Source organism: Artemia sp. Qi Xiang Cuo, chromosome 14 (assembly GCF_049724085.1).
Source record: "Artemia sp. Qi Xiang Cuo chromosome 14, ASM4972408v1, whole genome shotgun sequence".
Lineage (NCBI taxonomy): Eukaryota > Metazoa > Arthropoda > Branchiopoda > Anostraca > Artemiidae > Artemia > Artemia sp. Qi Xiang Cuo.
This window is the reverse complement of record NC_142807.1, coordinates 40,665,647-40,685,686: the sequence shown is the minus strand read 5'-3', so window position 1 is coordinate 40,685,686 and position 20,040 is coordinate 40,665,647. Positions and strand designations below refer to the sequence as shown.

The 20,040-nt window shown below is 36.2% G+C and overlaps 1 protein-coding gene across 3 annotated transcripts in view; it reads left to right on the top strand.

Annotated features, from left to right (window-relative positions):
• Positions 1–20,040, top strand: part of heph (polypyrimidine tract-binding protein 1 heph) — a 261,216-nt gene that overhangs the window by 7,044 nt on the left and 234,132 nt on the right. For 2 of the 3 annotated variants that reach the window (XM_089100422.1, XM_089100420.1), the window contains exon 2: positions 10,270–10,356. In XM_089100422.1, coding sequence (XP_088956548.1) covers positions 10,270–10,356 — 87 coding nt within the window. Of the gene's footprint in view, positions 1–10,269; positions 10,357–20,040 lie in introns of those variants that run through there. The other variant, XM_089100425.1, reaches the window with a different exon arrangement.

Genomic DNA, 20,040 nt, shown 5'->3' with positions numbered 1-20,040 from the left:
TACAAGGTATTATAAAATATGTAAGATACCAGTAAAATATATAAAATAGGTAAAATACATAATTTACACAAAATAGGTAAAATACCAATTTTACAGGGATCTGTAAAATTACTTTAAAATACATAAAATACCCAATTTTACTTGGACCAATTTTACCAGTTACAACTTACTTACTTACTTAGATCCTCCTGAGCCATCTGGGCCGCATAGGGCATCAATAAAGCCTCAGTAAATGTTACGTATTGGCACTGCAGCATGTACATCCTCCCACTGGGGTGGTAGTGATGTGTGAGCACTGTGTAGATCACAATTGTACGTGCATCTGAGTGTGTTTCTTGGTCTTCCCCTCTGTCGACACCCACGTGGCTGCCAATGTTGAACCTGGTTTGGGATTCTTGAGTCCTCCATCCAAAGGACATGGCCAAGATAGCTCCATCTCTTCTTTTTAATCACATCAGTAATAAGTGGCTGTCCAGTTCTTCTGCGGACCTCAATGTTGCTGACTCTTTGACGCCAACCGATATTTAGCACGCGTCTCAAGCACATATTTTTGAAAGCTGTGAGTCTTTTCTCTATCCCAACATCTAGTTTCCAGCACTCACTGGCATACAATAGCACGGACAAAACGTTGCTATTAAGAAGTTGCAGCTTTAGTGCAAGCAAGTACTTCTTTGATTTCCATACTGGCTTAAGTATGTTGAAAGCAGCATTTGCCATGCCAATTCTTCTCTTGACCTCATTTTGCACTTTTCCTGTGTAATCAAACCAGCTTCCAAGGTAATTAAATTCATGGACTTGTTTGACTACAATTTTTGTGCAGGAGCTCAACTGGCAAGCCTGATGTTACCATTGATTTAGTCTTGTCTATGTTGATGTTTAGGCCAACTTTCTCCGCTTTAACACTCGCTTTATTAAGGAGCTTCTGGAGTCGCTGCTTTGTCATTTCCAGAAGTGCCACATCATCTGCAAAGTCAAGGTCTGAGAGGATTTTATTTCCGACTGCTATTCCGAAGCCAGCCACTTATCTCAAAACATAATCCATTAAAATTACAAATAAAAAGGGTATAAAACACATCCCTGTTGCACTCCTGACATAATTTTGAAGTAGCTAGTTGTTCCATTCTCTGTCTTTATGCAACATTCTGTATTTTCATAAAAGGCCATGATCAAACTTATTATTTTCTTGGGGACACATAATACTGTAGAATTTCCCAGAGTGTGTCACAGTCCACAGAATCAAAGGCCTTTTCAAAACCAATGAAGAGCATGTATACTTTGTTAGAGCACTCATTTGCTTCTTCTATCAGAGTCCTGAGTGTGAATATGAGATCTGAACAAGGTCTACCTGTCTGAAAGCCATGTTGCTCTTCTCTCAGATATGGATCAAATGCTTTTTTTAGTTGTTCAAGTATTATGAGTGCTACAACCTTGCTTGCTACTGATATTAGGTTTATACCTTGCCAGTTATCGCAGTTAAGTGCATCACCTTTCTTAAATATCTTAACAATTATCCCTTTGGTCCAGTCGCCAGGGACCTTTTCAAACTGCCAGACTGTTGCAATCAGTGTTGTCCACACTGGGAGGCATGTCTTCACTGATGTTTTGATCATTTCTAAAATTATGCAGTCTTCACCAGGTGATCTTCCATTCTTGAGTTTCTTCACTGCAACAAGTATTTCCGCAGATGTTGGGGGATTTTCATCAATCTTAAGGTTAAGAAAGGGCATAGAAGGGATGCTTTCTTGGTCAGTTGGTCTCAGTCTATTTAAAACCTTTTCGAAGTGGGATACCCATCTCTTGTCAATTTTCTCAGTTTTGGTGAGAACATTTCCACACTCATCTTTGACTTGGCTGGATCTGCTGGGAAGCTTTCCTGTCATTTCATTTGTGAGCCTGTAAACTGCTTTGGAGTCTCCTTTTCTAGCTGCTTCCTCTGCTAGTCTAGTCTTCTCTTCTACACACCTCTGCTTGTCAGCTTTTGCTGACTTCTTGATTTCTTTGTCCTTCATTCTTTATAGGACATTTGCAAAGACCAAAGTTCTGTCACTGCTAACAGAGAAAATTTGCTGTCTCAAGTCATTGCACCAACTCCATACAAAATTTTCTTCAGGTTTCTTGGACGTGTAACTTATCCACATCATAAAGCTTTGTAGAATTTGACTTTGCGTTTTTGGGCACTTTCAGCTTGACTTTCAATTTTGCTACCATCAGGATGTGGTCCAACTGGGCATCTGCCCCTCTGAAGCCACGTACATCCAGAAGACTAGTCCACCATCTCCCTGAGATTAGGAAATGATCTATTTGGTTCTTCATCCTGCCCTCTGGCGAGATCCATGACAGTTTGTGGATGGTTTTATGTTCAAACTGAGTTGTGCTGACCATAAGAGCAAAATCTACCAGGAGGGCTCCATTTTCATTCATTTCACCAAGACCATGTCTCCCTAGGACTTGTGGACAGTAGTCTCTTTCTGATCCCACCTATGCATTGAAGTCCCCAACCACACATAGAAGGTCATGTGATGGGACTTCTGATGTCAATGACTGAAGAGCTTGGTTGAATGACTCCTTATCAGTATTGTCTGCATCATTTGTAGGAGCATAACATGCAATGATTGAAATTTTCAGATGGTTGGTTACAAATCTTGCAAGTAAGCATCTCTCACTGACTGGCTTCCATTCAACTAGTGCTTTACCAGCCTGGTCAGACAGCATTATCCCAACTCCAGCCTGGTGCCGGGATTCATTTCCGCTGTAAATTAGTGAGTAAACCTCTCCTAGTTGTTCATGTCCAGATCCAATCCACCTGACTTTGCTTAGAGCAAGGAGATCTAGCCTATACTTCTTCATCTCTCTGAGTACTTGTTCAGGTTTTGTCAGCTGGTTTAGTGTCCTTACATTGCAAAATCCAAATTTCGTATTAGTTTTTGCTGTCATAAATTGTGTCCATGGGTGTGCTGAGGTTGTCATCAAATGGTGTTGTGGGGTATCCAAGGCTATCATCGATGTTTCTTTTGCAATTTGGAATTTTATGGGGATAGGTCACAAGCCCATTGTCCAACCCTCCTCATTTTACGGACTTGGGACTGTCATGCTCCACTGACCTCTGCAGGCCAGGATCCTTGCAAGGTTGAGCAAACAGTTACAACTATTATTAATAGAAAAGAATTATAATTAATAGAAAAGGTTCCAAATTATGTGATATATTATATATAGGAGGTAGGGGAAAAACAATACTGGAATTGGAGGAAAAAACAGATACAAATTGTTGGTTGAAAATTTCAGCTCAGTATCAGCAACTGGTTGACTATTGTGCAGGATATGAGGGACTGGGCATCTGCTGTGACATTTTTGAGAGACATAATGCCAGAAAGATTTAGGATTATTCCTAACATCCTTAGCCAATTGTTCCTCAGACTTTCTCTTCAACTACTTAATATGGTTGGTTGTCTTGTTACAAAAAGTTTTGGAGAGTTGATAATTTTCTGAAGTTTTCTTTTTCCTGTAATAATGCCATGCTCAATGTTTAGTCTTACCCATCAAAAGTTACAAGCCTGAGAACATTTGCCTTATTTTTGAAAAAAGGGGGAAACACCCCCTAAAAGGCTTAGAATATTAATGAAAATCACACCATCAGATTCAGAGAATCCTACTGCAGAGGTTTCAAGCTCCTATCTGCAGAATTGTGGAATTTTGTATTTTTTGCCAGAAGAAAGATCATAGATGTGTGTTTATTACTTTTTTTTTCTTCACAGGGGTGATTGTATTGACCCAGTGGTCCTAAAATATCACAAGAAGGCTCATTTGAATAGATATTAACAATTTCTAGTGCCCTTTTGAAGTGACCAAAAAACTGGAGGGCAACTAGACCCCCTCCCATGCTGATTTTTTTCCCAAAGTCACCTAATCAAAATTTTTAGATAGTAATTTTTTCAGCATAGTCAAAAAATCTAATCAATCAATCAATCATTTTAATAATACTAAACTCTATTACAAACGTAAAGAAAAATTATTTTGCCCAAGAAGCTTGGCTTGTTATGGACCTTACAATATAATAAAGCACTAAAACAACCATAAATATTACTCTAAATTAAACAATATATATGACATAAAGATTAAAGAGAATAAACACTAGCATACAGTAAAAAAAAAAAAAAAAAAAAAAAAAAAAAAAAAAAAAAAAAAAACGATATATAAAGGAGAAATACTAGGAAAAGAGAAAACAGGGAAAATAAACGAAGGAGAGAGAAATTACTAAACTGGAAAGACACGACGAATAACTGCCTTTGCAGACAGAAATAACGGGACATCTGGTGGGATTGAATTCCATAGTTGAATTGATTTATACACAACAGACCTCTGGGCTGCTGTAGATGAATGTTTGGGTAACATAAGTCTACGAGAAGAACTACGTAAAAAAGTAGAGTACCTACCTGAGCCTGTCCGTGAAAAAAATTGCTGCAGAGGCGGTGGAAGTGTACCTAGAAAAGCAGAATGTGCTAAATAAAGATTACTTTTACCCACAATACGATCTAGCGGAGCTATTTGAGTATCATTATAAAGATCAGAGAAAGGGTAAAGCCGAGGGAGAAGAAAAGTAGCCTTCACTGCCCTATTTTGGGCTCTTTGAAGTGAGCACAGAAGATATTTATTAGTATTACCCCAGACAGAGCAGCAATAAGAAAGGTAAGGAAAAATAAAAGCATAATAAAGAGAAAGCATAACATCTGGGGGAAGAAATGAGTTAACCCGGTGCAGCATTGAAGACTGACGGAAGATGAGGGAACGGGTGTGAGTTATATGAGGCTTAAAAGAGAGAAAACAGTCAAGATACACACCAAGAAATTTCACCATAGCAGCTTGCAGTATAACATCATTCCCATTAGTCAGGATGATTGGCTCCCTTACGTCTCTCATACGATAAGGGGTTCTGAAGTGTACAATGGCACTTTTTTGGCTGTTGAGAGTCATACCATTTGACCAGCACCAATCTTTTACTTTATCAAGAAGACCTTGAGCTAGGGAAGTGGCAGATGGCAAGTCCACTGCAGGAATGAAAAAGTTACTGTCATCAGCAAAAAGAATAGGGTGCACAAGGGTATTAAGACCATCAACAAGATCATTAATGTAAATTAAAAACAATAGTGGTCCAGGCACAGAGCCTTCTGGGACACCCTTCAATACAGGTAAAGTAGTAGAAGACTTACCATTAACCGAAACATACTAATATATTCCTGACAGTCAAAACCTTAATTATTCTCGTGAGACTCCATGTACTCCAAATGAAGACAGTTTAGACAAAAGAACAGAGCGGTCAACCATATCAAACGCCTTTGAAAAGTTTAGATATAAACCCAAAACACACTAGCCCTTGTCAAAACTAACGCGCAAAATCTCTGTTGCATCTGAAAGTATATACCAGGTAGAGGAAGCGGGGCGAAAATCATACTGATGGTTAGTTATAATAGAGGTTCCTGCAGTCGTATTAGTACTAAATACAAATGAAAAGAGTCTACAATACACTACTCTTTCAACAACCTTAGAGATGACAGGAAGAAGAGAAATGGGTTTATAATTTGAAATTAGAGATGAATCACCTTTTTTATGTAAAGGTAAAACATTAGCAACTTTAAATAAATGAGGGAAAACACCAAAAGGAAGAGAGTGGTTAGTTATGTGTTAGATGAGATTAGAAACAAAGTGACCAATTTTTTAAGGAGATTATTAGGCTACTCAAACCAAAACCATCATCTAAAAAGCTACATGGAAGTTTAGAAATAATACTAGAAATCAAAGTGTCAGTGCATAGAGAATGAAAAAACTACTTTTCTGCTATGGGAAAACTACTTACTCTACTCTTGGGTTGAATGGGAACTGAAGGAAGAGTGGTGAAATACGAATTGAAGGCGTTTGCTGAAGATATCTTTGCGTTTGCAAAGATAATAACTATTATCTTTGAGGATGACTGAATCCCCCACAGTCCCTGGGGGAAGGGTTGTATGAACTTTGCCCATTGTTTACATACAGTATTAGTTATTGGGAAGTATATAGACGTTTTCAGGGGGATTTTTTCTGGTGATGGGAGTTGGGTTGAGAAGTTGCATGGGAGGAATTTTCCATGGAGGGAATTTTTCCATGAAAGAAATTCCATGAATTTTCCTCTACTTCTGGAAATCCTCCCTAGACTGATCTGAACAGAACTGGATCTTAGCACATAACTGAAGTGACTTCTGGAGAACTTTCTTCTGTATGTCAAAGCTCAAAACAGTAAAAATCCCTGGGGTTGGTCAGTTAGGAGCAGAGGCATTAGCAGTAGTGGGGAGGAACCTTAAATTGGTGAGCAGTACAACATCAATGCTGTAATCATGTTAAAATGGTTTGTGATAAGGACAATAAGATCTGTCACATTAAGATCTGACCAAGCACAACAAAATGTTAAGTTTTCTAGTGTTGAAATTTTTTTCAACTCTAATTTGACAAATGATGTTGCTTTCAGCCAATGCAACAGCACTAGCAGCTGCTTGCTGCTTGTACCTTCTCACAAACGATAGAGCAAGTATTTTCTTTGCCATACTTAGAAGATAGGCATTGTTCACTATTTTCAACTTTTGTACTTATGCATTGGAAATTGATTTTAAGGCAAATCCATTGTATAACACATCAACTTAGTGGGTAATTTTGTAATCTCAGTTTGGAATAGAAGCATAGCTGCTGAAACTGCTGAGGCAGCATCAGCTGTACTCAGTGGTGCCAAATTTTTGGGCATAAAGGAACATTACATTTTGTACAGTTCCATGTGCAAGTAAGTCTCAAAGTGGCAGCATTTAGAGCTTTAAACTCATCATCACTATGAGCAAGACAACTTGAACAAGTCCATTTTATGCAGGTATTGCATTGGTTGGAGGCATATGCAGTATGAATTGCCTCAGAACCTGTGGATTCTTCTGTCTTAACTGCAGCTCTGCTATTCAGTTCACAAGAAACAGGGCAGGGACTAAAAGAGGTTTTTTAGTTGCACTTGCTTGAAGGAATTTCAGTGGCTAGTATTTTCAAATAATATGAGAGACGTATTTTGTAAATATTGCATTTTGTTCAATATCCAAGGTGCAAGAGGCTCTAGTCAATTGCAAAAGTTGGTAAAAAAAAACAAACTTGTGACTTTTGCTAAGCTAACTAGAAAAGATGGCAACTTGGTGTCTCATAATAGAATCAGTATCACAAATGATTCAGTTGATGCAGGTTAACATTTTCTTCTAAAATATAATAATCCTGAGACCTACATTTTAAGCCTTGTAAAGGAACAACTTAGCCAACAAGTGCAGGGCAATAGAGCTAGATTGAAGTCAGTTCTAGAATCAATTGTTATCTTGGGTTGACAGAATGTTGCTCTTTGTGGTCAAAGATATGCTCTCTTATTCCTCAGCTATTTCAGAAGAAGAACTTGAACCTTGTATCATTAGTAAGTCATGTTAAGGATTCTTTCACAGTTGTAAGTACAGCATTGGAACAGTAAAAGCAAGTTCAAAAACACATTTGACAAGGTAACTAAAGTAGCAACTGGGCTAGCTTTAGAAATAACAGTCAGAAAAACATAAAAAAAATCCCCATCAGGGGAATTTTTTATTCCCCTGATGGACATGATCATTTTGGACTTAGAAAGTTGTTTTTCTGTACAAACATTGGATGCTTTTTAGCTCAGTATTTTCTGGCCAATAATTTTTATAGAAAGAAAGAAACAACAATCTGCTGATATGATTTATGGCTTGTCAATGCAATACTGGTCAGTAATTGGTTTCTCCTCCTAGTGAGTTTGTGGATCTGCCCTGATCAGATAAGCCAAAATATGGATAACTTGGTAGCTATGTTTGATAGAAAGCAATGCAGGTACAGTAGGATACCTGAAACTTCACAGAAACAGCTGCAATGCTGATATTTTGGTGCTATTGCAAATCTTCGTGACCCTGTTGAAAGAAGTTTCTAATGGCATCTGTTGAAAGAAGTTTTTCTGCTTGAGAAGATTGAAAGCATGGCTAAGACATAAAATGACAGAAGAAAGACTCACCAGACTTGCCCTCCTTCATGTTCATCACGATATTGTCATAAGTGTTGAAAGTGCTATTGATAGATGTGCTAATAGTAGAAATAACAGGCAAGAATTCATTGTATTACATTGATGTTGTTTCTATAAATGTAGCATTACATAGAGGTTTACATAACTGACAGCTAAATGATGGAGAGAAGTAGAGGCATGTCATTTTCAGTTCAGAAAGGCACACAAGGCTTTATTTAGAATAGGAATTTTTTGGAATGTTGTCAATAGTCCAAGAGTGGGTCTGAAGCAAATTAAAATTTTGTAGATAAAACAAAATTGACAGAAAACGAGTCAAATTTGATATTCAATGCTCATTCCAAATATGATTATTACTGCTGCCCCCCCCCCCTTTGTAACAGAGTAAGGTATCCAGTAGTCAGACAGGTAATCACCATTTCAATAGCTGAGTCCCAATAAAAACTCTGTGATTTTGTCACTATTAGATTTGCCTAAATTTTTGTAATAACCTAAGCATATCATTAGTTTGAATGTTTTGATTTTATGCATTGCTAGCTATTTTAGTTGCACTGATAGTTAATTGTGGAGCCTAATCACAATTGTACACTCTTAGCTTGAGCCTAGCCATGGACACAAGGATCTTAAACTTTGAACAAATCATCTCAGTCACAGGTAGACTCTATTAAAGTTAAGTTAAAAATGATAATAAAAAAAAACTAACTTAAAATATACTGTTCTTTGACAAAACACACCAATACCCATAAATATAAAATATTCTCCCCTAATGTGAAATATGACCCCCACTTCACTCTTGTAACACAACCATATACCTCAATGTATTCAATCAATGTATTAACATTTGGGCACCCCCTTCTCTCTGGACATAGAACCGTCTCATCTACTTAAAGTAGCAAAAAAAATTTCATATTGAAGTAAAACAAAAGTTAGATTTAATACTTGGTTTAATTTGAACTGCTTTAACTTTTTGATTTTTAACTAATTATTTTTGAAAGGCCCATGGGAGCTCCTTCATCTCAGCTGTTAAGGAAGCATGTTCTACCCTTTAACACATGCTACATCTAGGGAAAAATATGAATGTGTTGTTGGGGTTCACCTCACCTGAAAATCAAAAGCAGACTCCATGTTTTGATCAAAGCAAACTGCAATTGACCAAAGCAAATTGCAGAAGGGAGATGGAAGTAACCAGGAAACGAATTTAAAAACACAAACTGAGCACAGCAGATGGCAAAGCAAACCGAAGTAGAGATATGAGAGATTCAAGTGCAGACAAGTGCTGCGAAGGAGAAAGATGGTATTAAAGGAGGCTAGGCTATAAAGGTAGCTTTTGCTTAAGCAGAAATGTGGATGAAAAGAAGTTTTTCAACATTATAGCCGCCTGCTATAAAGTATAGCAGGTCTGCATGCCTAATGGGTTAGGCACAATTATTCTGAATATTATGAAGTAAGAATTGTTTTCTAACTTCAAACTGTCCAAATACTTTACCCCCCCCCTCCCCTCCTAATGTGTGAATATATAGCCCAAATTATATATTTGCCATCTATTCTGTCACTTATCTTTGTCTTGTCTCACGCTAAGCTGAAAGAAACTAACAAAAAAAAAAACTGACTCTATAATGCGTCAATGAATGAGCAACTTGAGTGGTAGGGGCTATATCATACAAGTACCAAGATGCATTCTAATCATAATATTTTGCCTCAGGTTAGGCACTCTCCAAGTACTTTTACTGTTTAGTGGTAGGCTCTATACAATATTCACCGATTTTGTGGTTTTGCATTTTTTTTTGTTTAAGTTATTGTCTATGGACTCTTCTGAATGAAACACTGCAATAACTAAAGAATAATACTATTTGATTCTCCAATCAACTCTCTTTGAAAAATATAATGGTTGCTCTGTCTCCCCTGTCAAAATAGGGCCATATGGCCCTAAATAATATGTTTCTCTATGGTTTTTCATTGCTAAAATAAGCACATCATCTCTTCTTTCTGGTGCCACAATAGAGTTTCTTTGCATTATATGAGCAGAAGAAAATTTGATCTGTATTTTGGACTATTAGCTTGTGGACAGATTCTGTAAGCATCACAAAAGTATTGTCAACTTTCTGCTTAACTCTGTTGTTGAGTTTTCACTTTTGTTGTGAATTTTTTATTTACATTAAATGTACAATTAAATTTACATATATATGTATTTAATTCTTTTTCAGTTTTTTCATCCACTGAGGCAAACTATGATACTAAAGTTGCGGTAACACCAGAAATTGCAGCAAATCTTGGCAACTTTTCTTTTCCAGGTATTTTAAAAAGATATTATTTCTCTTTTTTTCCCTAAAATATAATAGATTTTAGATTTAGCCCAAAACAACAGGTTTAGGCCAATGCATACCATGATAAGGTACTTTTTTTTAAGCTACTATCATAAGAAAATGTGTAAATTTTGGTCTTCTGAACTGACAAATCATTTAATAAATATATGCTGTTGTGAATCAAGCTCATAAATAAACATCAGAGTGTTTACTCAAATGTAAATACCCTCAGGAGATAAACAGAAACTGAAAGGAAAGAAGACTTAAAAAAAATAGTGCAAACTGGAATAGAATGTAAAAATAAAAAAAAGGGGTGAAGTATAAAATGGGATAAAAAGATGCATGAGAAATCGTTAATAAAATATTAACATTAGAAACAAAAGGCTGTATAGATATCATAACCAAGGTATATACAATGAGGAACAAATTAGCTTGTCTTTGAATAATGTCAACATTGATATCCACTTTAAGATAAGAAGGTAGAGTTTTACCTTCATTGGTTTATGTCTTAGACCTATTTTTGTAAGCCGAACACATAATTTATTAAGGAAATTCAGTTTCTGGAGAGACAAATAACTCACCATTGGAAAGCTGATGAATTTCCTGTGTGAAATTTTAAACCAGCTAGTAAAAGAACAAATATTGTTTTATTCCTGAGGTTTTTACAAGTAGTACTCTGTTTATCTGTGGTAATACAAAGAAGTTTAGAATAGGATGCTGTCAGAATGGTGTTTATAGAGTAAAATAGATGGGTACTCGCTCAGAAATTTAAAAGCAAGAAGTCAGGATTTATTTACGTTATTTACGGCCTCATTTTGCAAAAACAGGCTTATGCTAAAAAAAATTGGAAATTTCAGAGAAAATCTTAACAATTCCCTAGATTCGTTACATGGTTACATGTTTTTCTCATTAACCAAAAAAAGATATTTTATTCGAAAATCAATCCATTACTAGTTATATTTCTGATAAAGTATCAGGTCATGCATGCAAGGGGAGGCCTCTTCTCCCAAGATTCTCCTGGGAAAATTTGGAAATTTGTGTGAAATGCTTTTTTTTGCATGTGCTAATGACCTTTTCTGGACCCTCTCCGCTGCTCTTCCTCAGAGACCCCGACTCTGCAAATTCACAGGGTTGATTAGGTTACTTTGATGCTCAGATAAATTGCAAGGCATGTAATGGGGAAGGGAAGTTGTGGTAGATAAGATTTTTTTTTGAAAAGATCATCACAAGCTCTAATAGAGCAGAATTTGTTTCTTATGCTAATTAAAAAACAGAAACAGCCAGAAAAACAGACAAATGTTAAAATTTAATTAATAGAAATCCATCATTCATATAGATTTTCAATAAAAGACTAAAAAAAGAAAATTGTGAAATATAACATACAAGAATTAATATAGTAAACTTTTCACAATTAATGGCAAGAAAAGGAAAGAGGGGAAAAGGAAGAGCTCACTTATTCAATATTGTTATTGTACAGGGGAAAAACATTGTAAGGGATAAGATAAGGTGCAACACGAAACCTCTAGACGGGGTCTAGTAGGGTTGTGAAAGTCAAGAGAAATGTCTTTAGTGTCGGTATTGGTGATGGCGAACTTAAAAATGCGATTAGAGAAATTAAATGATCGGGATCTGTTGGGACTCAGTTGAATAATGGAGCTACATTATCTCATTTTTGTGGCAAATAGAAGCGGATTAAGGTCTGGGTTATCTTTGGAATATGTCAGATACAGAACATTTAAATTTATCAAACATCAGTATCTGGATTATTGGAATCAGGATTAAAAAGTGGAATCGAAAAACAAAAATTGGTGTCGTCCCATCACTATTTTTACTAAATTAACTATATACAATGTCTCAATATCTTTTCAGTCTCTGCTTATTTTTTGCCCCATTTCTATTTATTTTTTTTAGTTATTTTAAACAAAATCGGAGTAAGCCGTAAGCTTGTTTTGTTACAAAGTTTAGTGGGAAAACAAACTTAAGAAAATTTTGAAAGATAGTCCAAAACCCTCGAAAATAGTATCAGATGAAAACTGCACAATTGAAATCGCCAGTGTGAAACCCCTTATAAGAAATTTACAGCACCTCACCTTGAAGAGCAAGGAAAATAATTTTTTTTGCATGGGTAGCACTGATGTGTCTCTTTTTTTATTTTTTCTTTGGGAACTACATAAAGGGCATGGGAAACCTGTAAATAGAAATTGGTGCTAACATCAAAAACAAAAGTTGTTAACGCCATCTACTATCTGCACAATTTTTCCCTTTTTATCCTACTCTAAAGTTCTGGACACTTGTCTTTTCAGGTGGTGTAAAATGTTAGTGATCGTAAATAAAGTTACCAAACTAACTGTATGTTAACTAACTCAGTTTATTTGACCCCTAAGCAGTTCCTATCCGAATATTTTAAATTTATTCTGAGCATTCTGAACCTTATATTTCTTGATTTTTTTTCTGTTCCAATTTTGGCCATTTGGATGGTGTAATATAGCTGTTGAAGAAGTGTCCTTTCTGGCCTTTTTTAAAGTCGAGTGGCTCGTACTTCTGCTTTTTGGCATGGTGCTGCAAATAACCTTCCAAAATTCTAGGTTTTAGTGCATTTTGAAGTTTCTCTTTATTCAAATTATATGCTTTCACAAAAAAACTAATTTTCTCTTGGATTTTATTTTACAGCATAAATTTTCTTGCTGTTGTTTTATCGGGATAGTTTAATGCTTAACTTTATGGTGGTACTTTTTGATTGATATATGTTTTACGCTTCTTGTAATGAATATTTTAATGAGTTAATTACATTCCTGTACACAGAACAAATTTGCCTCGAGTGTGTGGTGTCTTGCCCAAGTTTTTAGCTTTGTTTCAGAACCATCAAAACGCAAATATATGCTTTAGTTATCAGAGGGTGGTTCTTCTATTTATTGTTTACCTTTCTGTGTGTTTTAAATTGAGGAAAAATAATTCAATGTGAACTGTACTTAACATTTCGAGTAGAATTGACTAAACGGAAAACATCGCATACTCCTTTCAATATCGATTGTGAATTGAAGCTCAACCCATAGGCAGTAAGCAAGCCCGGGGCGTCTTTTGCTTGTTGAACTGAGATGTTATTTGAAAAAAAAATGAACTTAGGCCAAAATAAACAAGGCTCCATTCAGGCACGTACGCAGGAATTTGTTTCGGGGGGGGGGGCAATTTGTTTCTGGGGGGGGCCAAATCCTTCAAACCCATTATTCTGTGAGAAAAATCAGAAAACTATGGGAAAATGAAAAAAATCGTGAGATTTCGGGGGGAGGGGGCGGGCCCGGAGGCCCCCCCCTGCGTACGTCCCTGGCTCCATTTCTGTTTTAGGGAATTGAACTCATGTTGAATTGGATTTAAAATCTATTTAGTTTGCTTTTTTTCATATGTCGATAAGTGAAAGCTATCAATAGCTAGAGGATTTGTGCACAAGGAATACATTCATATTTGTGAAATAGGGAGGACCTCCCTTCATCGAGATTGGTCCGACCCAGGAAGGTACAAGGGGGGGGGTAGGGAAATTTCAAGCATGTGTTCCTTATTCGAAACCTTAAGACAGGGGTAATCTTCTACATAATTTCCTGTTTATTCATATGCTTCGCCCGTACTTTGCTTTTTTCAAACCTGATGTAAAAATTGGTGTTTACTATCTCCTCCCCGGGGAAGTTTTAAAACTTTGGTGTATTAACATACTTTTGGATCAGACGCATTCGCTTAAATTTATCTCTGAGGAAGTAAGGAATTTGTCTGAACAACAACAATATGGAAATATATGGTAATTGTTTGGTCATAGAGCGTGGAATAGTTGTAAAATTATGACATTTTCAGGAGAGTTGTGTTCATCTCGAAAGACAGCCCCTTACCCCTCTGCATGTGACTCTATCTCGCCCTGATAAAGCTCTACTTATCAAACAGTTCGTGGTAACGAACTGTAAGTAAGGAGCGATGCGGCTCAATCTTAACCGAAACTTTAAGAAACAGAGTCTTGTTAACAATGGATACATCAAAAGAATCGAATTTTTATGCTTATTCAAAATATGTAAAATTCATCAAATTTAATATTACCCATCAAAAGTTACCAGGCTGAGAAAATTTGCCCAATTTTTCAAAAAGAGGGGAACCCCCAAACATCAAGTGATCTGAATGAAAATCACTCCATCGGATTCAGCATGCCAGAGAACCCAACTGTAGAGGTTTCAAGCTCCTATGTACAAAAATGCGGAATTTTGCATTTTTTGCAGAAGAAAGATCATAGATGCGTGTTTTTTTTTGTTTTTTTTTTCTCCACGGGTGATCAGCTGGAACCACTGATCGTAGGAATTTGGGAGTAAGCTCATTTGATCGAAAATCAAAAGTTCTTGTGCCCTAAGTGACCATAAATATTGGAGGGCAGTTTGCCCCCCTCCCATGCTCATTTTTTCCCAAGGTTACCCGATCAAAATTTTGAGATTTCTTTTTTGTTCAGTATAGTTGAAAAGTCTAATAACTATGTCTTTTGAGGATGACTTAACCCCCCACGGTCCCCTTATGAACTTTGCCCATTGTTTACATATAGTATTGGTTATTGGGAAGTATATAGGCGTTTTCAGGGGGTATTTTTCTGGCGAGGGAGTTGTCGGGGGGGGGGGGGGTACATGGGAGGATTTTTCCATGGTGGAAAGTATTTCTTCATGGAGGGGGAGCCGGATTTCCCAGCATTATTTAAAAAACGGATTGAAAATTAAATAACAAAAACAAAGTTTTTTCGACTGAAAGTAAGGAGCAACATTAAAACTTAAAGCATACAGGAATTATTACGTATACGAGGGGGGTTGCCCCATCCTCAATATCTCGCTCTTTAAGCTGTAGTTTTTCGGTATAAAAAAAAAAGTTACTTATCGTTCTAATCAAACAATCCTTGTGCTTCAATAGTCGTGTTTAAAGAGATGGGTCACTAATAAAAAATTAGCGTTTAGAGCTAGGTGTTGATAAGGGGGCAACCCCCCTAATATACATAATGATTTATGTTCGTAATTGCTGTTTCAGTCGGAAAAACTTGTTTTTTTTATTATTTAATCATTAATAAAGAGTGACTATCTGCTCATCTGCGTAATCAAACAGTTCGTGGTAACGAACTGTAAGTAAGGTGCGACCCGACTCAATTATAACCCAAACTCTAAAAAACGGAATTTGATACCAATAGATGCATCAAAAGAATCAGATTTTTATGCTGGTTTCAAATATATAAGTTTCATCAAAATTCGTTATACCCATCAAAAGTTACGCGCCTGCGAAAATTTTTCCTGATTTTCGACAAAAGGGGGAACACTCCCTAAAAGCTATAGAACCTAAATGAAAATCACACCATCAGATTCAGCGTATCAAAGAACACTATTGTAGCGGTTTCAAGCTCCTATCTGCAAAAATGTGAAATTTTTTACCTAAAGAAAGATTACGGATGTGTGTTTTTTTTTTCTTTTTTTTTTTACCTAGAATATTGAGGGAGGGCTCTTTTGAACGGAAATTAAAAGTTCTATTGCCCTTTTTAAGTGAACAAAAAACTGGAGGGCAACTAGGCCCCATCCCACGCTCACTTTTTTCCCAGTCTCCCGATCGAAATTTTGAAATAGCCATTTTGTTCAGCATGGTCGAAAATATAATAACTATGTCTTTGAGGATGCCTTAATCCCCCACAGTCTCCGATGGAAGGGCTGCAAGTTATGAACTTCGCCCAATGTTTACATATAGTATTGGTTATTGGGAAGTATACAGACGTTTTCAGGGGGGATTTTTTCTGGTAGTGGGGGAGGGGGTGTCGGTGGTTACGTGTGAGGATCTTTCCATGGAGGAAGTTTTCATGGGAGAAGGGACATTGCTATGAACGGGGTGCCGGATTTCCCATCATTATTTAAAAAAACGATCAGAAATTAAATTAAAAAAAAGTTTTTCAACTGAAAGTAAGTAGCAACATCAAAAATTCAAAGAAATCAACAGAAACTATTACGTATATGATTGGATTCGCCCTCTAGTCAATAGCTCGCTCTTTACGCTAAAGATTTTTTAGTATTGTCATAAAAGCTATTTATTCTAATTAACGGCCTTTGTAATTAAGGGGTCATTTTTAAAGAATTGGAACAAATTCGAACTTTAGCGTAAAGAGCGAGGTATTGACTAGGGGGTGAAACCCCTAATGTACGTATTCAAAATATATGAATATAGAAGTTCGTTACGTAAGTTAATTCGCAAGTTACGTATATCTATTACTAATAAAAACGTTCATAAATAAAATTAAACAACTTTCGAGAAAGCCATTTAACAAAAAAGAAGAAAGTATAATTAATATGCAAATTTCGTTTTAATTATTCATGTACGGTGAGCCAAAATTAAAACCTGCATTAATTCAATAACGTTCAGAAATTAAATAAAAAAAAGCAATTTTTTTTAACTGAAAGTAAGGAGCGACATTAAACCTTAAAACGAATCGAAATTATTCCATATATGAAAGGGGCTGTCTCCTCCTCAACGCCTCACTCTTTACGCTAAAGTTAGACTCTTTCTCATAACTTTATTTTTTTTTTAACAATAGAAAACTTTAGCGTAAAGAGAGAGCTGCTCAGGAGGGGATAGCCCCTTTCATATACGGAATAATTTCTGTTCGTTTTAAGTTTTAATGTCGCTCCTTACTTTCAGTTAAAAAAAACTTGTTTTTTTTATTTAATACGAGGAAGAGGGCTTTCATAAATTACCTGGAAATGGAATGTTTTGTCGATTTGTCAATTCTCCTAACACAACACCCGGTATTTTTTCATTTTAGCCGTCTATTTGTTTAGTTATGCTATTTTTTGTAAAGAACAAATGGAGAGTAAAGAATATATGGTTCATGGTCAGTATTTTGAGATATAGATCTTTAAATGTTTTTTTTTTAAAATAATTCTACAATAAAGTATATAGGGCACTAAGATTACATTGTTTTTAAGAATTACTGTTCAAAGCAGGTAATAAAGGCTCGGGGTGTGCCTAATGCTATAAAATTATTTGCATCTTGTCTAGCTGCACTCTATTCTACTGATTTTTACTTTTCTCATATAAAGCCGGTATTATTGAGGGAAGATTGTAAAACCTGTGATTGTTTATTTGAGTCTCGGTTGTCTAGCGTTTATTGCTAGCATTGGGTTAGACAGCATTTGAGCTGCTTTTCGCTTTCTTTTTGGGTTAAGAGGCTCAGGTTCTCAGCCCTGTTTCTAGCTGCCTTGGTGCCACCCTTTGCATTTTGTATTGGTTTTTTGGCTCTAAAAATCCTAAAGGTGCGTGCGTATTTATAAACTTGTTTCCAGAGTTAGGGGACAATTTTAAAAGCTGCAAAAGTCAGAAGTTTGAATAATAATTTTAATTTTATTGTTTTATTCTCAATTCAAAATAGTTAGTATTTAAGCTGTTTTGATTATTGACATTTTTGAATCGTTTGAAACTTCAACGTTAAAGCCCTTAATTCTCTATAATTATAGATTTTCCTCTTGATGATGAGAATAAATCGCTAAAATTATTGAAAAAGTATTTTTTTTGCCAGAAGTAAATTTGACTAAAGCAAGACATTATTTATATCATTCATAATATAGATAAATACAGGTTTGACCTTTAAGGGGGGGGGGGTAAAAAGGAACAGTTGTAGGTCACTATAGTTCATGATCTTAGGGGGAAGGGATGGTTGGGGGGGGAAGTGTATTTTGGGATCCTACTGTCCATTTTTCAAGGTTGTAATAACACTGTAGATGAGGGTAGGATTAGATTATATGCTAAATTGAACATTGTTGGGGCTTTAAGCTGTGTATTATAAGTTTCTGAGTTGAAGAAATGTACTTTGGCAAACAGAATCCGAATTGTTTACACTTCCTACTTTCGTTTTCTCTTTCAATTCCTTGATGAATTCCTTCTGGCTTGGGGATTTACGACTTGTGTATGTGTGTCGAAATATATTTGTTATGATAGCTGTGGATACACACGGAAACAACTCGAGCACTTTTCTTAATGCATTTTTTCAAGCTCTATGAAATTTCTGTTTGAAAATTAATAACTTGAAAAATCTAAAATACAGATAAATATACCGTTTGTGTTTTGAACTTCAAACGTTATTTTGAAACTAACACGTAGCTAGGCCAAGTTTAATTCTTGAAAGAGAAAATGTTTGTGTTTTTGGATATATCCAATTTGCTTTCTTTTTTAGAATTAATTTAGTGCTAAAAAAAAAGTTAAAGTTTCACAACTTTTGGAAATTTCTTTTTAACAAGTCAATTTAACATCTCATTAATGAAGTCCGCTTATTTCCGAAATTTTTCTAACTGTCTGCTATTGCAAATGATATGACTTATATTTATTAGTTTTTATTTAAAGGATTTGTATGAAATGTAACCATTTTTTCCTAGACGGATGGCAATATTCGAGGGTTTATTATGATGCCTACTGTTGGTAGATATAGAAGCAACATGAACTGTGCATTTTTCTTAATTTAGTTTCCCAAGCACTTAAGAAAGCTGACCTGAAAAATTACTCTAATGCCGATTCATTTATTTTGTAAATGTTTTTCAATGTAATTAATGTATTTATTTTGCAAGTGGCGATATTTAAACGTGGCGAAAAAAGTTTGTTTTTCTCACTCATGAGTAAGGAAAGTAACCTTTAAATGTTGTGTTTGTTATGGTAGGAGCTGTAGATAGATCTGGAAATGACCAGAGCTGTGTTTTTTTGTAGCAATACTCGCGGCGCCATCACTTTCTTGATGATACACAGCTACTCTTGCCAATTGTAATTTACCAGTTGTATGGATTTTTATTCCATGCGATACACAATAACTCTCTCGAGACAACAACATAGCTTAGGGTTTGCAGTTAGGGTATGTAACATTTGGTTGGTTTCCGGTGATTTCCCCCTGAGAAAATCCCCCCCCCGGAGATTTCCCCCGTAGGATATCCCCCCCCCCCGCTGATTCCCCCCCCCCCTAGGAGATGTCCCCTCCGTCATTTCCCCCCGCTGAGAATCCCTCCCCCCCTCTCGGAAATAATCGCCACCGGGGACTACTTGCCTCAGACTTATTTGCATCGAATGTCGTTCATGGTTCGAAAACTATTGCAAAATTCTTCTCTTTCTCGGCGGCCTAAAATATAAGAGCGAGTGGAGTACACTTTATAATTGCCAAGTAAATAGTTGGTTATACACGATAATACATACACGGTTAAAACGCTACACTTTAAACTAATATTTCTTGCTATAAGCCTCAGGTACTCCTGCGTCTCGACATTCTGCTATTTTTTCATCTGCCATAGGTTTCTGGCATTTAACCCACATACTTCTTCTTAATTGGTTCACTGGATTGTCCCTCATTTGCTTGAATCACAACAGCCCAGTTAAGTACCTGTTCGCGCTTGAGGATGTCCAAGAACTTTCAAAGGCTTGGGTGATGAGCCGAAACTGAAGACTGCAGTTTCTATGATAACCCTCAACATTGTTGTTTGTCCTGGGGAGTTCATCTTTCGCTCTGTAGAACATATTCCAGACATGGGGCTGAAAGTTACAATGTACTCTCCTACCTCCAGGCATTCTATCTTCAGTAGTAGGTGATGCAGTTATCTTCAAAGTAGGTGATGATCGGCCCAAACACATTGTCAGTAAGTTTTGCTACGACAGCTG